The 18,004-nt window shown below is 36.7% G+C and overlaps 1 protein-coding gene across 3 annotated transcripts in view; it reads right to left on the bottom strand.

Annotated features, from left to right (window-relative positions):
• CLOCK (clock circadian regulator) overlaps nt 1-18,004 on the bottom strand; it is a 132,971-nt gene that overhangs the window by 42,705 nt on the left and 72,262 nt on the right. For all 3 annotated transcript variants that reach the window (XM_030313846.2, XM_030313848.1, XM_030313847.2), the window contains exons 8-11: nt 11,350-11,439; nt 5,381-5,501; nt 902-1,015; nt 647-765 (exon numbers count right to left, since the gene is read on the bottom strand). In XM_030313846.2, the coding sequence (XP_030169706.1) occupies nt 647-765; nt 902-1,015; nt 5,381-5,501; nt 11,350-11,439 (444 nt within the window). The remainder of the gene's footprint in view (nt 1-646; nt 766-901; nt 1,016-5,380; nt 5,502-11,349; nt 11,440-18,004) is intronic.

The following is an 18,004-nucleotide window of genomic DNA, read 5'->3' as shown; positions in this document are numbered from 1 at the left end:
AGCCACTGCTATTATTTCCTAAGAACAAAACAAGCAGAGCAAGACTGGATTAAGATCCTTTAACTGCTATTTCAGTATTCTGTCCTAGAATATGATATCTTCCTAAATTTAAAATCTTAGTCTGGCTTATTTCAAGCCACTTTCTAATGGTTGAACTCTTTCATTTTCCCACTTCTCTACTAATCATCTACTTCTTGGGCCCAGGAAATAAAATAAATTATTTAACTGAATTTTAAAATTAAAAAAGCAAATTATATGCAGTAAAAGGCACTTGCATATTTTAAGAAATTTCAAAAGCAATCTTTAAAAATTAGCTAGATTTTTGGCCTTTCTCCTTTAATGCAGGTCATGAAGTAAACAAAAAGTACCCTAAAATTTTGCACAAAAGTAGGACAGTGATGATATATAACCATTGGTTAACTTCAAAGGATACGTATTTTAAAATCAGTTATAATTTAATGAGTGCCTTGATAACTCATTTGCTTCAAAATTATTAAGACCATGTATATTTAATGACTCATCATCATTACTACTTCAGCGTTTGAAAGAAGTCGTTCAGTAACTTTGGAAAGAACGAAACAATTACATAAAGATAATTCTCATAATATGAAGTGAAATCCTCTTTGGAGAATAATAAGAAACATACCTTGATGAACTGAGGTGTAGCTAATCTGACAGTGGCTACAAAACAAACTCTATCATCATAAGAAGGCCTGTGTGTGCGTTGTATAGTTCCTTCAAAACCATTGTGTGCTGAAGTCGATACTACAACAATAAGGAAATATATATCATGTTACTCCAGTAAAATCTAATTTTTATTGATGTTCAAACATCTATGTCTTTAAGAGCTTAAAAGAAATACCAAGTTAAATATACTTATAAGAAAAGCATTTTAACTCACCACTGTTTAAAGATTTGAAATTTCCTATAAATTTCACATATTCATAGGTAGATGGCTCCTTTGGGTCTATTGTTCCTCGAAGCATATGACAACAGAATTCTAACTGATTTTTTGCTGAAATGACAAAAAATTTGATATATTTTTGATTTATCTTAAAGAATGATATATAGTAAAAGTTGTGTAAGTTTATAATCATTATTTTCTTCAACAGAGGCCCTTAATGACATTTAGTCCATAAAAGCAGAATTATCTTTAGGAGATGATCTCACCTTGTCCTTAATAGAGAAAAGAGACCTTCAGATACAAGCAACTATATGTTTCCCCACTTTCCTTCTTTCTCATTCTTCACTCTAATATCAAAGAAAGGTTTTTGCTTCCCATCATAAAGCTAATGCTCCTAAGGGCGCCTGGGTGGCTCAGTCAGTTAAGCCTCTGACTGCAGCTCAGGTCACAATTTCACGGTTCGTGGGTTTAAGCCCCGAGTTGGGCTCTGTGCTGACAGCTCAGAGCCTGAAGCCTGCTTCAGATTCTATCTCTGTGTCTCTCTGCCCCTCCCTCGCTCCTGTTCAGTCTCTCTCTGTCTCTCAAAAATAAATACAATGTTAAAAAAAATTTTTTTTTAATAAAGCTAAGGTTTTTATCTCTACCTTGAACAGTCTTCTCTACCTTCTCTAGGACCAGAGCTACACCACAGTCATTCATTCCTTTAGCATCCATATATTCTCTTCACTGGGTCCTAACTTTCTACTTTGAAATCTGTTTAAGTCTTTCTATCTTAAACAAAAGGTTTTTCATGCCTTTTTTTTTTTTTATCACAGACCTTCCTTTTTATTACATGCTCTAGTTTCCATATATTCATCTTCCTTAACTTCATGAAATGTGGCTTTACTCTTCACACCTCTACAGAAATTGCTCTTCGGAAGATCACCAACATTTGTATGATTAACTTCAATGATCTTTCCTCATTGTTTCTACCTCTTTTAAAACTCACATGCCTTCATCCCCATCACACAAATCTTACCCTTCTTACCTTATTGACGATTTCTATCCCTTCTGTCAATCTATCTTCAAACTATGGACATTGACAAAAGTTCTCCTCTTTATCTTCTATCCCTTAAAAACTTATTGGCACTGGTAAATTTATTTACTCCTAAATCTCTCTCCTTAATTCTCACATTTTATGTAAGACCAAATCTCAAATTACTATTTACTTTAGGACATTTCTACTTGATTATCCCACCAAATAACACAAAATATCTGAAAGTTAATTCATCTTTCTTCTAAGTCAGCTGTTCTTCCTTTTTGTCCTATATCTGTTATCACCCCAATTAGAAACCCTATCAATTTGGTCTCTTCTCTACCTATCACAAGCCCCAAACTAATCTGTCACCAGGACCCACTATTTATTTCACCAATGAAGCACCCATTAGTCGTTTTTTCCAACTGAGCATCTAGTACCACTAATTTAGAAGAAATATTACCCTTCATCTAGCAAAAACATATTCTTTATGCTTCCAAACTCTTGCTGCTCAAATTCAATCTTGCCTACTACTCATATATATTATTTTTGTCATTATTATTTCAGCACTCAAGGACCAGTAACACCTCCTTTCACTCACAGCATCAAACTCATACTCTTGTTATTATCATGGATGGCTTTTAAAGTCATCAGATTCAAAATCTAACTACTTTCTTCCTAAAACCTTCCCACGGATGATCCCTAGCCACTTGGTCACCTGTACCTAATACCCAACATCTGTGCCTACTGAGTTTATCTACTCAATACTCATGCATAGTCTTTCCTTTTCATCCTTACTTCTTTTGTTATCCTAACCTCTAATCTGGTCCTTTCAAAATTTTCCACCTGAGATATATTTTTTTCAGACCACTTTTTTTCAAATCCCCTTTCATTGACTCCTCACTGTGTAAAAAGTCAAACTCCTTAGGATGACATATTAATAGCCCTATTTGCTTCTCTGGACAAAATCACACCACTTGTGCCACCCCACCTTCATCATTATGGCCCAAATGACCTACTTGCAGAATCCTAAATTTTCTAAGCAATTTCCTCTGTTTTATATCCATTACTCCTTTGGCATGAAACCCTATTTTTCTGGGGAAATAATTTGTTTTGTATATCAGCTATTTAGGGGGTCAGGAAGTCATTTAAGGCTCTACTCTATCAAAAAGTATTGTTGCCAACCTCACCTCTGATCTTGGAAGCAGAAGCCTAATGACTGTTTTTCTGCCAGAGAATTGCATTCAGTTCTCCAGCCAATTTCGCGCTTATGAAGGTCTCTAAAGTGGACCCTTTCTCCTGTCCACCTACTGCTATGTCCCAGGGTTCCAGCTTTCTTCTCTCCTTGCTCTGTATATTTACCTCAAGCAATGTCATTCAATCCATGATGTCAAGCACTATTTATAGACACATAACTGGCCTCTATATCCAGCCCAGGTCTCTCTCCTCTAAGATAGTCTATTGGTCAATGTTGTAAGAGCTTGATTTTTAAGCAATTATGAATAATTGCTTAAATAAAAAAAAACAGAAAATTTTTAAATCATGAAAAAAGTGATTAACTATCTATACAGTTTCAGATTACACAAGTTACAACAATTTCAGATTACATAAGAGGTAATTTATTGAAGAAAATGAGATACTCTGGTCATATTAGTTTGTCAAATAAATCTAAGAGAAATGTCTGATTATACCATAGTATTTTTATTTTGTACTTCTTTTTTTTTTAATTTTATTTATTTTTTGTTTTTAACATTTATTTATTTTTGAGACAGAGACAGACAGAGCGTGAACGGGGGAGGGGCAGAGAGAGAGGGAGACACAGAATCTGAAACAGGCTCCATCCAGGCTTTGAGCCGGCAGCACAGAGCCCGACGCGGGGCTCGAACTCACGGACTGCAAGATCGTGACCTGAGCCGAAGTCGGACGCTTAACCGACTGAGCCACCCAGGCACCCCATTATTTTGTACTTCTTAAAGGCAACGACTTTTTCCACTATTCTTGGCAGTTTTATGATACAGCTTAAGTGCCAGGCACATTGAATATATCCAACAAGTGGTCATTTCATTCTGTTTATTTAATAAAGCAAATGGATTCTTCTTTTCATCTCTAATTCTTCACAACTCCTTCTAACAGGCTATCCCTTCTTAACAATAATAGCCACTCATACATACTTACACATATATGAACATGTGTGTATCTCTACTCGTGGACAGTTAGTATGCTACAGAATTTTAGGATTCAAAATACAAAGAACCCTTAAAGGCTCCTGGGTGGCTCAGTCGGTTAAGCATCCGACTCGATTTCAGCTCAGGTCATGATCCCATGGTTCATGAGTTCAAGCCCCATGTTGGGCTCTGTGCTGACAACTTGCAGCCTGCTTAGAATTCTGTTCTCCCCCCACCCCCGCCCCGCCCCTCTCTCATTCACGTGCATGCTCACTCTCTCTCTCAAAATAAACTTAAAGAAAAAAAAACACAAAATACGAAGAACCTTTAAAATGATTAATCAGTATTACCAGAAAAGTTAAAGAAAAAATTTCTAAAAATGTTTATTTTTGAAAGACAGAGGGCAAATGGGGGAGGGGAAGAGAAAGAGGGAGACAAAGAATCTGAAGCAGGCTCTAGGCTCTCTCTGCGCTGTCAGCACAGAGCCTGATGTGGGGCTCGAACCCACGCATGAACCATGCGTGAGATCATGACCCGAGCTGAACTTGGATGCTTAACCAACCGAGCCACCCAGGCACCCCAAGAAAAATCAAAATTTTTAAATCATGAAAAAAGTGATTAATTATCTATACAGTATTACAACAATTTCAGATTACACAAGAGGTAATTTATTGAAGAAAATGAGATACTCTGGTCATTTTAGTTTGTTAAATGGATCTAAGAGAAATGTCTGATTATACCATAGTATTTTTATTTTGTACTTCTTAAAGGCAACGACTTTTTCCACTATTCTAGGCACTTTTATGATACAGCTTAAGTGCCAGGCACATTAAATATATCCAGCAAGTGATCATTTCATTCTGTTTACTTAATAAAGCAATTTCCTTTACTTAATAATTTTTTGAAATACATAACTTATTTTTCCCCCAGTTTCAGTGGTCAATTGGTGAATGATGGTGAAAATGAGAATGTTTCAGTTTTCTCTCATTAAATACCAAAAGATTTTTTTAAAAAAATATATTGCCAAGTTCGATTTTTGTGAAAAACACATTTTTATGGCAAAACTATTATAACAAAAAAGATGGAATTTCAATGTATTCTGAAATAGAGTTAAGACTCCTAACATGGTCATAATTCCATTATATATATATACTAATATTTAAAAAGGATCTAATAGGGCATATGGAATGATGCTATGTGTTCATTTGGTTAGATAATGTGTTTATGACAAGCTTACAAAAGTAAAGGAAAATGCAACCAAATACAGTAACTTTTTGCTTAATAGCTACTACTTACATTTTAAATATTCAGGGGTTAATGAATCACTTTCCAGCAGATGAGTAGAGAGTATTTTATAAACCTCTGAATGTTCCCCTTCTGGGATAAAATTAAATATACTTTGATCCACAAGATCAGACTGAAAAAGAAATTAAAAAAATAATAAATTTAGTGATTCAAGATACGTTTATTTTAAAAGTATATCATTGTTCTTGGTGCGCCTGGGTGGCTTAGTGAGTTGAGTGTCCAACTTTTGGTTTTGGCTCAGGTCATGATTCCAAGGTCATGGGATCAAGCTCTGCATCAGGCTCTGTGCTGAGTGTACAGCCTGCTTGGGATTCTCTCTCTCTTTCTCTTTCCCCCTCTGCTCCTCTCCTCCACAATTGTGCTCTCTCTCCAAAATAAAACATTAAAAAAAAAAAAAAGCAGATCATCATTCTTAAAACACCACATGAGCATATGGCTTTCTTTCAATTGTCCATAAAAACTGACAAATGTCAAAATATAGAGCACCACTCAAAAAACAAGAGAACGTGGAAGAAGGTTAAGATGACCTCCATGTCTGTGATTAACTAGTGTCATCAGATCTATGGTCAATATGACTTTGGAAGTCTGATAAATTATTTGCAATGGTAAATTTCATCAAATTTGAACGATTAAAATATAACAGGACTAAGAAAGTTTACTAGCAAAAGCTTTGGCTACATGATAGAGCTTGGCTATGAGGTACAGCCTTATCATATATCCAAACCTCTGGTAAATTATGGTGGCATACACTGCAACCAAGGACCAAAGCACAGCCACTGGCTAAGTGGAGATTTGATTTTGGTATTATTCCAATTGTTCAGTGTGTCCTTTCTTTTCTATTTTACATTTTTCCAGCCATCTATCCTATATCTCATTGTCAAAAAGTCTTGTTTTTATTTTTTTGATTTTTTTTTTTTTTTTTTTTTTTTTTTTTTAGAGACAGAGACAGAGAGAGGGTGAGCACAAGCAGGAGAGGAGCAAGTAGAGAAGGAGACAGAATCCCAAGCAGGCTCCATGCTGTCAGTGCAGAGCCCGATGAGGGGCTCAAACTCACAAACTGAGATCATCACCTGAGCCCAAACCAAGAGTTGGATGTTTAACTGACTAAGTCACCCAGGCACCCTCAAAAGCCTTGCTTTTAGATAACAACAAAAAAGGCAAGTAGTATGTCAAGCATTAGAATCCTTGCTAAAAATCTGGCTTTAACTATGATTTCTAACTGACAGTAATGTGACAAACATCAGGTTGCCTATGATGTGCCATGGCTGCGGAATCAAAAATGATTCAGATAGTTCCTATCCTTAAGAACCACTGACAACAAGGGCACCTGGGTGGCTCAGTCGGTTAAGTGTTGACTTCGGCTCAGGTCATGATCTCACGGTTCATGAGTTCAAGCCCCGCGTAGGGCTCTGTGCTGACAGCTCAGAGCCTGGAGCCTGCTTCAGATTCTGTGTCTCCCTCTCTCTCTATTCCTCCCCTGCTCATGCTCTGTCTCTCTCAAAAATAAACATAAAAAAAAAAGAAGAAAAAAATATGAATGACTAGTATAGAATGGTATGAACACATCAATGCTTCCCCACTATTCTGCTTCTCCTAATACCTGATAATCTGAAGTGTCAGGGTCAACAGGCAGCAAATTGCTTAATTAATTAATGTGTCAAACTTTCCATTAGCCACACACATTTAAAATCTCTAAGTGAGGCTGGTCATACTTGATGTTGGCAAACCATCCACTCAATTCCCAAACACAATTCAAAGGAAAGAAAATAAAATGACAGCCATCTGGATCCTTTTATCTCTCTCAATCATTTTTATAAAGAAGAAATATAAATCCTGCTGATTGTCATATAAATCAACAGCCTTCCTTCCTTCCTTCCTAAAACTTTAAGTTTGTGCCACTTAACCCTCCTCCTCTTTTATCTATTTCCCCCACGCATCTCCCCTGACAATCACTAGGTTTGTTCTCTGTATTTGAGTCTGTTTGCCTTTTTGTTCATTTGGTTTATTTTTTAGATTCCACATACAAGTGAAATATTTTAATATTTGTCTTTCTCTGTCTGACTTAATTTCACTTGGCACAATACTCTCTAGGTTCATCCATGTTCCTTGCAAATGGCAAGATTCCATTCATTCTTTTTTATGGCTGAGTAGTATTCCACTGCACATATAAACCACATCTTTACCCATTCATCTACTGATCAACACTTGGGCTGCTTCCATATCTTGGCTATTATAGATGAGGCTGCAATAAACACAGGGTACATATATCTTCCTGGATTAGTGCTTGTGTTTTCTTTGGGTAAATACCCAATAGCAGAATTACTGGATCATATAGGCCCTTCTGTTTTTTTCTACATAGGTCATTTAGTGACCATTTACTGGAAACTATTCACTATTTCCAATTACATTTTCTTTCAGGTAGACAACCAACAGTTAAATAACTGATGTGGAGAGGAGCAGCTTAAAAGGGACTAAAACCTCCTCTGAAAAAAATGCCAAATATATGTTGGATACTACAACAGTGTTCCTTATGTATAGGCACAGGGAACAAAAATTCTGGCTCTATCAAATAAGCTTTCATAATCATTATATAAGTATTCAAAAAAATTCTAGATTGTATTTCTGCATACTATATTCATATCAGGCAAATTCTGTACTTTTTTTTTTTTTTTTAAGTAGGCTTCACATCCAGCACAGAGCCCAACATGGGGTTTGAACTCACAACCCTGAAATCAAGACCTGAGCTAATATCGAGGTGTTGAACCGAATCAGCCAGCCAGGAGCCCCTGATTTTCTTAAACCACACTTGTGTTTGTATTTCCAAACTAACAAGTTAAGGAGAGTAGAAAAGGAAAAGTATCTTAACAGCAGCACTTTTAGTCTTGGATTCTGTTATACTGTAACACGGCTAATCTCCTCCCTGCACTAAGTAATTACAAGTTTAATATATTCTCTCTTAGGAGCACCTTTAAGCAAGTGTGAAGCAATCAATCTGAACTTGTAAAGTTTTATCAATTTTAAGTTCCCAGTAAAGAGACCAACTTTTTGTGTTGGCACTTCCACTAAATTATTGCAGAAGTAAGTCCAGTTTCTCCAGGTACATGTTTGCTGATAACATAAAGCGAGGCCGGGCTAAGGAGATCTAAAATCCCTTCTGACACTGAGTTTATTATGACCCTATCATTTTGTCAAAGAACATCAGACCAAGAGGAAAAAAAAAACAAAACCATCAATAAAGTTCCTACTCCTGATTTTTAGCAACAAATAGGTTAAAATGTGCCTAAATTCTTAAGTATGAAGTGACAAAGAAAACTATTTTTTATAGGACCTCTGGTATTAGTGTTTTAACTTCATAGTCAGAGTTAAAATTAAAATTGAAAATTTTTAAGTTATATTGACCAATGATTAAGATGGCAAATTTTAATTTCTCAACAGAACTAAATTATAAACACTATCGCCTAACTTGGGATTTGCTGGTTTCTTTCCTTCCAGACAACTTTTTAGACAGAAAAGGCTTGTATGTTAAAACACGAAGAAATTGTTTTAAACAACTTGTTACAATTAATTTTTCATGACAACCCAAAATAGAAAAGCACATGTTGTTTTTTCTTATTATGTTCAATCCTAAACAAGTATTATTTATTTTGTTTTCTCAGAAGACACTTGTGTTTGGGGCGCCTGGGTGGCTCAGTCGGTTTAAGGGTCTGTCTCCTGATTTCAGTTCAGGCCATGATCTCACAGTTCACGAGCTTAACCCTCATGTCGGGCTCCATGTGGTCAGCACAGAGCCTACTTGGGATTCTCTCCCTATCTCTCTGCCCCTCCCCCACCTGTACACACTCACTTTCACACCCTTTCTCTCTCAAAATAAACAAACTTAATTTTTTTTTTTTTAAAGACACTTGTGTTTGTGTTTTCAAACCAGTAAACAACATACAATTCAGCAATGTCAGTGATGTGAGGCTAAGTATCCACAGTAACTGGAGAACAGTAAAAAAAAACCGTTTTAATAAAGGATACTATTAACTCCAAATGAAATGAAATAGATCTACTGGATTAGTTACTAGCAATCTCCTCCACCCAAAAGTTCACCAGCCAGTCTATAAGCTTTAGCTGACACAATGAGAAAGACCCAGGAGATGTTAATAACAGAGGAAACTGGATATAGGGTATAAGGGAAGTCTCTGTACTATCTTCCTGATTTTTCTGTAAATCTAAGACAGTCCTAAAATTAAAAGTTAAAAAAAAATCGAAGAGGGAATGGGAAGGTTAAGATGGTTTTCACTGAGGGGGGAAATGTTAATGATCAAACACTTACAAACACTTAAATCCCAACTAGATCTGCCGTAGATATGCTATTTCAAAATGCAATTAAACATCCTCTTGGTAAAGATCCAACAGCAGTGTGCCATTACGAAGGAATTTTTAACAGCCACATCACATAGTCTACTCACTTTTATATATTCAATAAATAATGACTGACTGACTGCCTCTCAGAATAATTAGCTAGCCCATATAAATAGGGAGATTAAGTCCTTGCACTTAAAAAGCTTACGCCTAGCATAATTATCCAAATTAAAAAAAAATTACAGTTTACTGTGTCATGATGGCGGTACATGTAGGTAACATGAGAACAAAGAAGAAGAGCATCTAATTCAGAATGGAGTTTATGGAAAGTGCCCAAAAAGCAGGCTCTTAAAAAGTGTGACCATACTGCAAATGATACTCTATGATTAAGTTAAAGATTATATAGTTTTATAAATCCATAACTGAAAGAAAAACCAATACTATTGTACATGGTTTAAAAGCATATAATTACAACTTAAATTATTTAATCTTACCTTCATTGTATATTAATCCTATAAAAAGTTTCCTTCTCTGGCTTTTTTTTACCATGTAAGTATTTCATAAAAGAGAACTGCCCAGAAAATTGAGTAAATCAGCCTGTTCTTTTCTCTGTCCATACTAGTTTACTTACATGATGCTATATTTTACTGTTTACTCTCAAACAATTTTTAGATGTTGGGCTAATCGCCTACTATTTGAGCTTACTTGGAAAAGAGAGCCCTTTAAAAATGTAGTAAAGCCAAGTCATTTTCTCTGTGACCCAAAGAGATTAGCAAATTACTTACTACCTGGCTTTCCATAAGGTCCTTTCAGAGTCTGGTCTTTTAAATGTGGAGACTGTTCTTTTTATGAAGTATGAAGTAGCAGAATAATCAGAGGGAGGGAAATACTGCTTTTTCACTATCTCTTGAAAGAGACCTTTACAGAACAGTTTACTTTGTATTGTCATAAATTTTCAAGAGATGGGCATTTTAAGAGTAATTTATAAGTAATTTCAGAATATCTATACTGTAACTCCCATCTTAAATAAGACAATTACATTTTATTTTTTAAAAACAATTACATTTTAAATAAAACTTCAAATTTATAAAAACTGTCAATTGCACTGCACACAGCACCTAGCACAGAGGGTGACACAGAGTAGATATTCAATAAATATAAGTTTAATAAAACAGCAAACAACAGGGGTGCCTGGATGGCTCAGTAGATTGAGTGTCCAACTTCAGCTCAGGTCATAATCTTGTGGTCCGTGAGTTCAAGGCCTGTGTCCGGCTCTGTGCTGACAGCTCAGAGACTGAAGCCTGCTTTGGATTCTGTGTCTCCCTTTCTCTCTGCCCCTCCCCCACTTGTGCTCTGTCTCTGTCTCTCTCTCTCAAACAAAACAAAACAAAAAACACATTAAAGAAAGAGAAAACACTGAAAACAGCATTAGAATAAGGAGGGCAGAGGTTAGAGAGGCAGCTAAATATTAGTTACCGCCAGAGAAAGAGAGATACAGAGCTCTCATCCCCCACAGAAACCACCTTTCAAACATGGCTCTGGATATCTCCTTCCATGTGCTTTAGAACATTTAAAATAGGCATTAAACAAGAAAGAAATCACAGGATACTTACTGGTAAATGTTCAAGTAATGAAGTTATACTCTCAGACACATATATTATGCTTCCATCTGTCATGATTGCTAAAAAAAAACCATCAAGAGCCTGAAATTAAACATAATGGTCAGTTAAGTGAAAAGAAAAAAGTATTTCAGAGGACAGAAAAAAAATCTAATTAAATAACAAAGGACTTAATGTGGAATTTCCAGAGCACTGCCAAATGCTAGCTTTTCCCTTTACAATACCTTAGTACATATCTTTGTGCATTTTTAAATGCTCCTAGCAAAAACAAAAAAGTCACATTCTAGTCTAATATGGGAGAGCTGGCATCTAAAACATAGAGACTTAATGTTCTATCATTTTTATATGTATACTAAATGAAAACTGCCTTATTTGAAGATGCTAGTATATCTGAAGCACACATGACATCAATGATATGTCTTTGACACACAACAGAACACATTACAACCTTTTGGATATATTAACAGAGAGGTATCTGACTGAAGCTTAAGGAGATACATGGGTAATAAAGTGAAAGGGAGATTAAGATTAAGCTGTTGTAAACTGAGGTCAGATCATGATAGGCCTTGAATACCAGGTCAAGACATTAGGACTTCATTCAAAAGAAGTCTAGAAGCACTGTGTACATGGATTTAGGGAAAACGGAATTGCTAGGAAAATCTCAGTGGCTTTTGGAATGGTCTGGGAAGTTAACAAAAATCTGAATGAAATTAGTTGTAGTAAGACTGAGAAGGACGTAGGCAAGCATTGAGAGATGGGAAGTTAGAGTTCAGGAAGTAAGCTGGTGTAGAGGATACAATACTTAATAAATAAAGCAATCCTGTATTTTCACTTAAGAATCCTAGGCACAAAAGTGACAGGTGAAGAAATAAGATCTGCAAAAGACAGAAGCATGTCAAAGACAAATCCTTGGGGGTAATTATCTACACATGGGGATGAAGAGGAGGAAAAGTACCAGAGAACATGACAGAAAAGAGAGAAGGCACTGTTGTCAAGGGAGGCAATGGAAGAGTAAATGACAAGGTGAGTGAGGAGAAAGAGGGATGGTTCACTGTAAAATGAGATCAAACAGGATAAAGACTGAAAAAATGAGAAATGAATTTTGGTGACTTTCAAAAGATTTATGTCAGTAGAAGGGTAAATCAGACTATACAGTGAGTTTAGAGACAAGTGGATAATTGGGCTATTATAAACCACTCCTTTACGAACTTCAGAGGGAAGAAAGGAAAAAGGACAAGTTTTAAGGGGACCAGGTTTCAAGGGAAGTAACTGAAGTATATATGCAGGCTGAAGGAAAGGAAGATCCAGTGAAAAAATGCTGAAGATACACAGCACAAAAGACATACTATAGGAGGAGCTCCTCTTTGCCTATCAAAACAGTTATCACATTACATTTACATTTCTTTTTAAATTATAGGGCTCTCTAAAAAATGGCAATCTCGGGAAAAACCATATATATCTTCTTAAAAAAAGAAAGCCATATATATCTGCTTCAACACTGTTATCTGCAGCACCCAGCAGATGTGCTGCACAGAGTAGATAAAAAATATCTGTAATATATAATGTATGGACCTGGTAGTTAGACCAATCTCCATCTACTTCTAAGTAATTATGAAGAATTGTTGAACATACAGAAAAAGGCACCCTCCCTACCACCCCTCACCTTGTATTAGGGGATAGATTTGGATGTCAGAATGAACAGATTTTGAGTAGATGGCTATCTTCTAGAATAGCTCAGAAAAATGCATTCTTGGCTCTGTGTAAGAAAACCTTGTAATTTAAGAATATTCATGAAATTATTTTTCCAAAAACTCTTTACTACGATAATTCCAGTATTACTGTTTTGTTATGAATGGGGTCAAAATGATACAAAAAAGAACATGCTTCATGTAAGGCTAGATTATCTTTGAAAGCAAATTAATATTTACTACAGTCTTCTGTATTTGCTCTTAGATATTTGCTAGAAATTGAGTGCAGCTCTCTTCTGTGAAGAGAAGGAACTGGAATCAGAACTCTCAATGACATAAGGCCATTTCTAGAACCAGAAACTGCCCTTTTCATCTTCAGGAAAGGCAAAGACTAACCAGAGAGAAGTCTCCACCAGCATACTACAAAAGTCTTAACACAAGAAGGACCCAGGGCCCAGACTTCTTTTCAATGGAGGGATGCAATTTCTGGGCAAGGTGGATGGGTAGGTACACCAAAAACTAAAGGGGTCTTGATGAAGACCCTATGGCAGAAGAGAAGACATATGGAAGAGAAAGTAAGACAGGGAAGGACATTCTACTCCTAAGACTGAAGCCTATAAAGCGTATCCCTTCCCCACATTGTATAACAGAAAGAGTTAATTAAAATTCTTTGTATTCAAACATAGTGGCAGAGTAGGAGGACCCTAGGCTCACCTCATCCCACAAATACAACTAGATAACTACGAAATAACCTAAATACCCCAGAAATCCATCTAAAGACTGGTAGAACAAGCTCCACAACTGAAAGTAGAGAAGAGGCCACAGTGAAGAAAGTAGGAAGTGCAGAGATGCAGTGAAACAGATCAGCTGCTGCAGTGGGAAGGGAGGAAGCTCCAGTAGCAGAGAAGAATGAAAGACACACTAGCACACAGGGGAGCACATGAGGAAAACAAATCCCCATACCAATTGGCTTGGAAAGCAAGAGGGGTCAAATCTTGTGAGGCGCAACCAGCAGGCTTAAAGCCTGGAGTTCTAAAGATCAGCAGGCTTGGCTTGGGGAGAGACCGGAGGCAGTGGTGGAGAAGGCAGGACAAACAACCCATGGACATACAGTATAGAAACAGCGATCTGAAGAGCACCTGGGCACACAATGGAGAGGTGATTTGCTCACTTCAGAGTGTATCCCAGAGAGGCAGCATTCACAGAAAGTCCCTACCAGGAACAAAGGAACTGGTAAGCACCATTTCCCTCCCCCATCCCTCAGCCTAAGCACACAGCCACCAGTGGGAACCAGTGCAGCCAACACTTGTTACCTATTTATACCTAGCTCCATACCCCTGTGGTCCAGAGAAGAACTGTCCTTTCCAGTCACACTTGTCTCAGTCCCAGGATGGTGTGTCTCCTCCCCCAGAAAACCAAACCCCTGCCCACACCATATCTCCCCACTCAGGAGTCTGGCAGGGCCTCAGTTCCAGTGGAGGTGGTGATAGGTCTCATTTCATAAACCGACCAGACCACACCTATTAAAACATGCCACATTCAGGCCAGGAACCAAAAAACACTGCCTAAAATAGGCAAAGAGAGCCTCTGTAGATGACTGACCTGAAGAATAAAGCAGCCAGGACACAACAGCAGGGCACACGCAGCACACACTGGAGGTTCTCCCTGAAGTGCTAGGCCCTGGAGAAGAGCGCAAACTACCCGGCAGGGCACTACAAAACATCTTCTTCAAAAAGCCATTACCCTCAAAAACAGGAGATGTTGCTGACTTTCCTAACACAGAGAAACAGGCAGAGAGACTTAGACAATATGAGAAGACAGAGGAATTTGTCCCAAATGAAAGAACAGGACAAAGCCACAGCCAGAGATCTAAGTAAAACAGAAGTAACATGCCTGATAGAGATTTTATTTTATTTTATTTTTATTTTTTATTTTTTTATTTTTTTTTTAAATTTTTTTTTTTCAACGTTTATTTATTTTGGGGACAGAGAGAGACAGAGCATGAACGGGGGAGGGGCAGAGAGAGAGGGAGACACAGAATCGGAAACAGGCTCCAGGCTCTGAGCCATCAGCCCAGAGCCTGACGCGGGGCTCGAACTCCCAGACCGCGAGATCGTGACCTGGCTGAAGTCGGACGCTTAACCGACTGCGCCACCCAGGCGCCCCGCCTGATAGAGATTCTAAAGTAATGATCATAAATATACTCACTGGACTTGACAAAAGAGTGGAAGACATTAGTGAGACCCTCAACACAGAGATAAAGAATAGCAGAGCAGAAATAAAGAGCTTAATAAAAGAAACGAGAAATACACTTATCAGAAAGAACAGCAGGATGGAAGAAGCAGAGGAATGAATTAATGACCTAGAAGACAGAGTAATGGAAAGTTATCAAGCTGAACAAAAGACAGAAAAAAAGAATTGCACAAAACAAGAACAGACTTAGGTAACTCAGTAACTCCATCAAACACAGTAGCATTCATATTATAGACACCCAGAAGAAAAGGAGGGAGAAAAGGGAGAAGAAACTTTATTTAAAGAATTAATAGCTGAAAGCTTCCTTAATTTGGAGAAAGAAAGGCATAGAGAACCCCTGACAAAAATCAACAAAAATAGATCTACATCAAGACATAATGTAATTAAAATAGCAAAATACAGTAATAAAGAAAAAAGTTTAAAAGCAACAAGACAAAAGAATACAGTTACATACAAGGGAAATCCCACAAAGCTAGCAGGGGATTCTTCAGCAGAAACTTTCCAAACCAGAAGGGTGTGGCATGATAAATTCAAAGTACTGAATGGGAAAAATCGGCAACCAAGAATACTTTATTCAGCAAGGCTATCATTCAGAACAGAAAGGCTATCGTTCAGAACAGAGAGATAAAGAGTTTCCCAAACAACAACAAAAATAGAGTCTTCCAGACAAACCAAAACTAAAGGAGTTCATCATCACTAAATGAGCTCTGAAAGAAATATTAAAGGGAAATCTCTCAGGGGAAAAGAAACAGTGTGAACAGGAAACACAAAAGCAGTAAAAGTGAGTATTTCTATAAAACATCAGTCAAGGAACTTGCAAAATAAAAGGATGTAAAATATGACACCATATACCTAAAACATGGGGAAGAGAGGTGTAACGAGTGAGTTCAAACCTAAACAACCATCAACTTAATATAGACTGCTAAATGCAGAAGATGTTAAACATAAACTTAATGATAACCACAGATCAAAAATCACTAATATGGAAAGAATGAGGAGAAATACATCCAATGTATCACTAAAGAGAACCAGCAAACCATAAAAGAGAGAAAGACAAGAAAGGATCAGAGAAAATCTTCAGAAATGACCACAAAACAGGTAATAAAATAGTAATAAATACGTATCTATCAAGAATTACTTTGAATGTAAATGGACTAAATGCTCCAATTAAAAGACACGGTGACAGGATGGATTATAAAAAAAAAAAAAATACCCATCTATATGTTGCTTGTAAGAGACTCATTTTAGACCTAAAGACATCTGCAGATTGAAAGTGAGGTTATGGGAGAAATATTTACCATGTAAATGGATGTCAAAGGAAAGCCAGAGTGAAAAGAGAGGCATACCAAGAAACAGACTCTTAACTAAAGAGAAAAAACTGAGGGTTGCTGGAGGAGAGGTGGGCAGGCGGTATGGATTAAACCCATGATGGGTATTAAGGAGGGCACTTGTGATGAGCACTGGGTGTTATATGTAAGTGATGAGTCACTAAATTCTACACCTGAAACTAATACTGCACCATATGTTAACTAGCTAGAATTTAAATAAAAATTTAGAGAGAGAAAGAAAAAAGAGAGAGAGAGAAGAGGAAGGAGAGGAAGGAGAGGAAGGAGAGGAAGGAAGGAAGGAAGGAAGGAGGGAAAGGGGGGGAGGGAAGGAAAGAAAGCCAGAGTAACAATACTTATATGGGACAAAATAGACTTTAAAACAAAGCCTATAACAAGAAGCAAAGAAGGACACTATACAATAAAAAAGGGGACAATCCAACAAGATATAAAATTGACAATATTTATGCCTCCAAATACATAAAACAGTTAATAATAAACATAAAGGGACTAATCAATAATAATACATTAATAGTAGGGAACTTTAACAACCCACTTACATCACAGAATATCAACAAGGAAACCATAGCTTTGAATGAACATTGGACCAGATTTAATAGACATATTCAGAACATTCCATCCTAAAACAGAATACACATTCTTTTTAAGTGCAAATGGAACATTCTCCAGAACAGATCACATATTAACCCAAAACATGCCTCAACAAATTCAAAAAGACTGAAGTCATACATACCATGTATCTTTTCTGACCACAACTCTATGAAACTAGAAGTCAATCACAAGAAAAATCTGGAAAGACCACAAATGCATGGAAGTTAAATAACATGCTACTAAATGGATCAATGAGGAAATAAAGGGAATAAAAAGGACATGAAAACAAATGAAAATGAAATGAAATGAAATGAAATCCTTCAGGATGCAGTAAAAGCAGTTCTAAGAGGGAAGTTTATAGCAATACAGGCTTACTTCAAGAAGCCAGAAAAATCTCAGATAAACAACCTAAACCTAACACCTAAAGAAGCTAGAAAAAGAACATCAAACAAAACCTAAAGCCAGCAGAAGGAAGGAAATTATAAAGATTAGAGCAGAAATAAATGATATATAAACTAAAACAAAACCAAACAAAAAACAGATCAATGAAACCAGAGCTGGTTCTTTGAAAAAAAATCATTACAACTGAGAAGACACTTAACCAGACTTATCAAGAAAAAAGAGAAAGGACCCAAATAAATAAATGACAAATGACAGAGGAGAATTAATAACAAACACCACAGAAATGCAATTGCAATAGATTATTAAAAAACTATATGCCAAGAAATTGGACAACATAGAAAAAATGGATAAGTTCCTAGAAAAAATATG

Source organism: Lynx canadensis, chromosome B1 (genome assembly GCF_007474595.2).
Source record: "Lynx canadensis isolate LIC74 chromosome B1, mLynCan4.pri.v2, whole genome shotgun sequence".
NCBI lineage: Eukaryota > Metazoa > Chordata > Mammalia > Carnivora > Felidae > Lynx > Lynx canadensis.
This window is presented reverse-complemented; position numbering and strand designations above follow the sequence as displayed.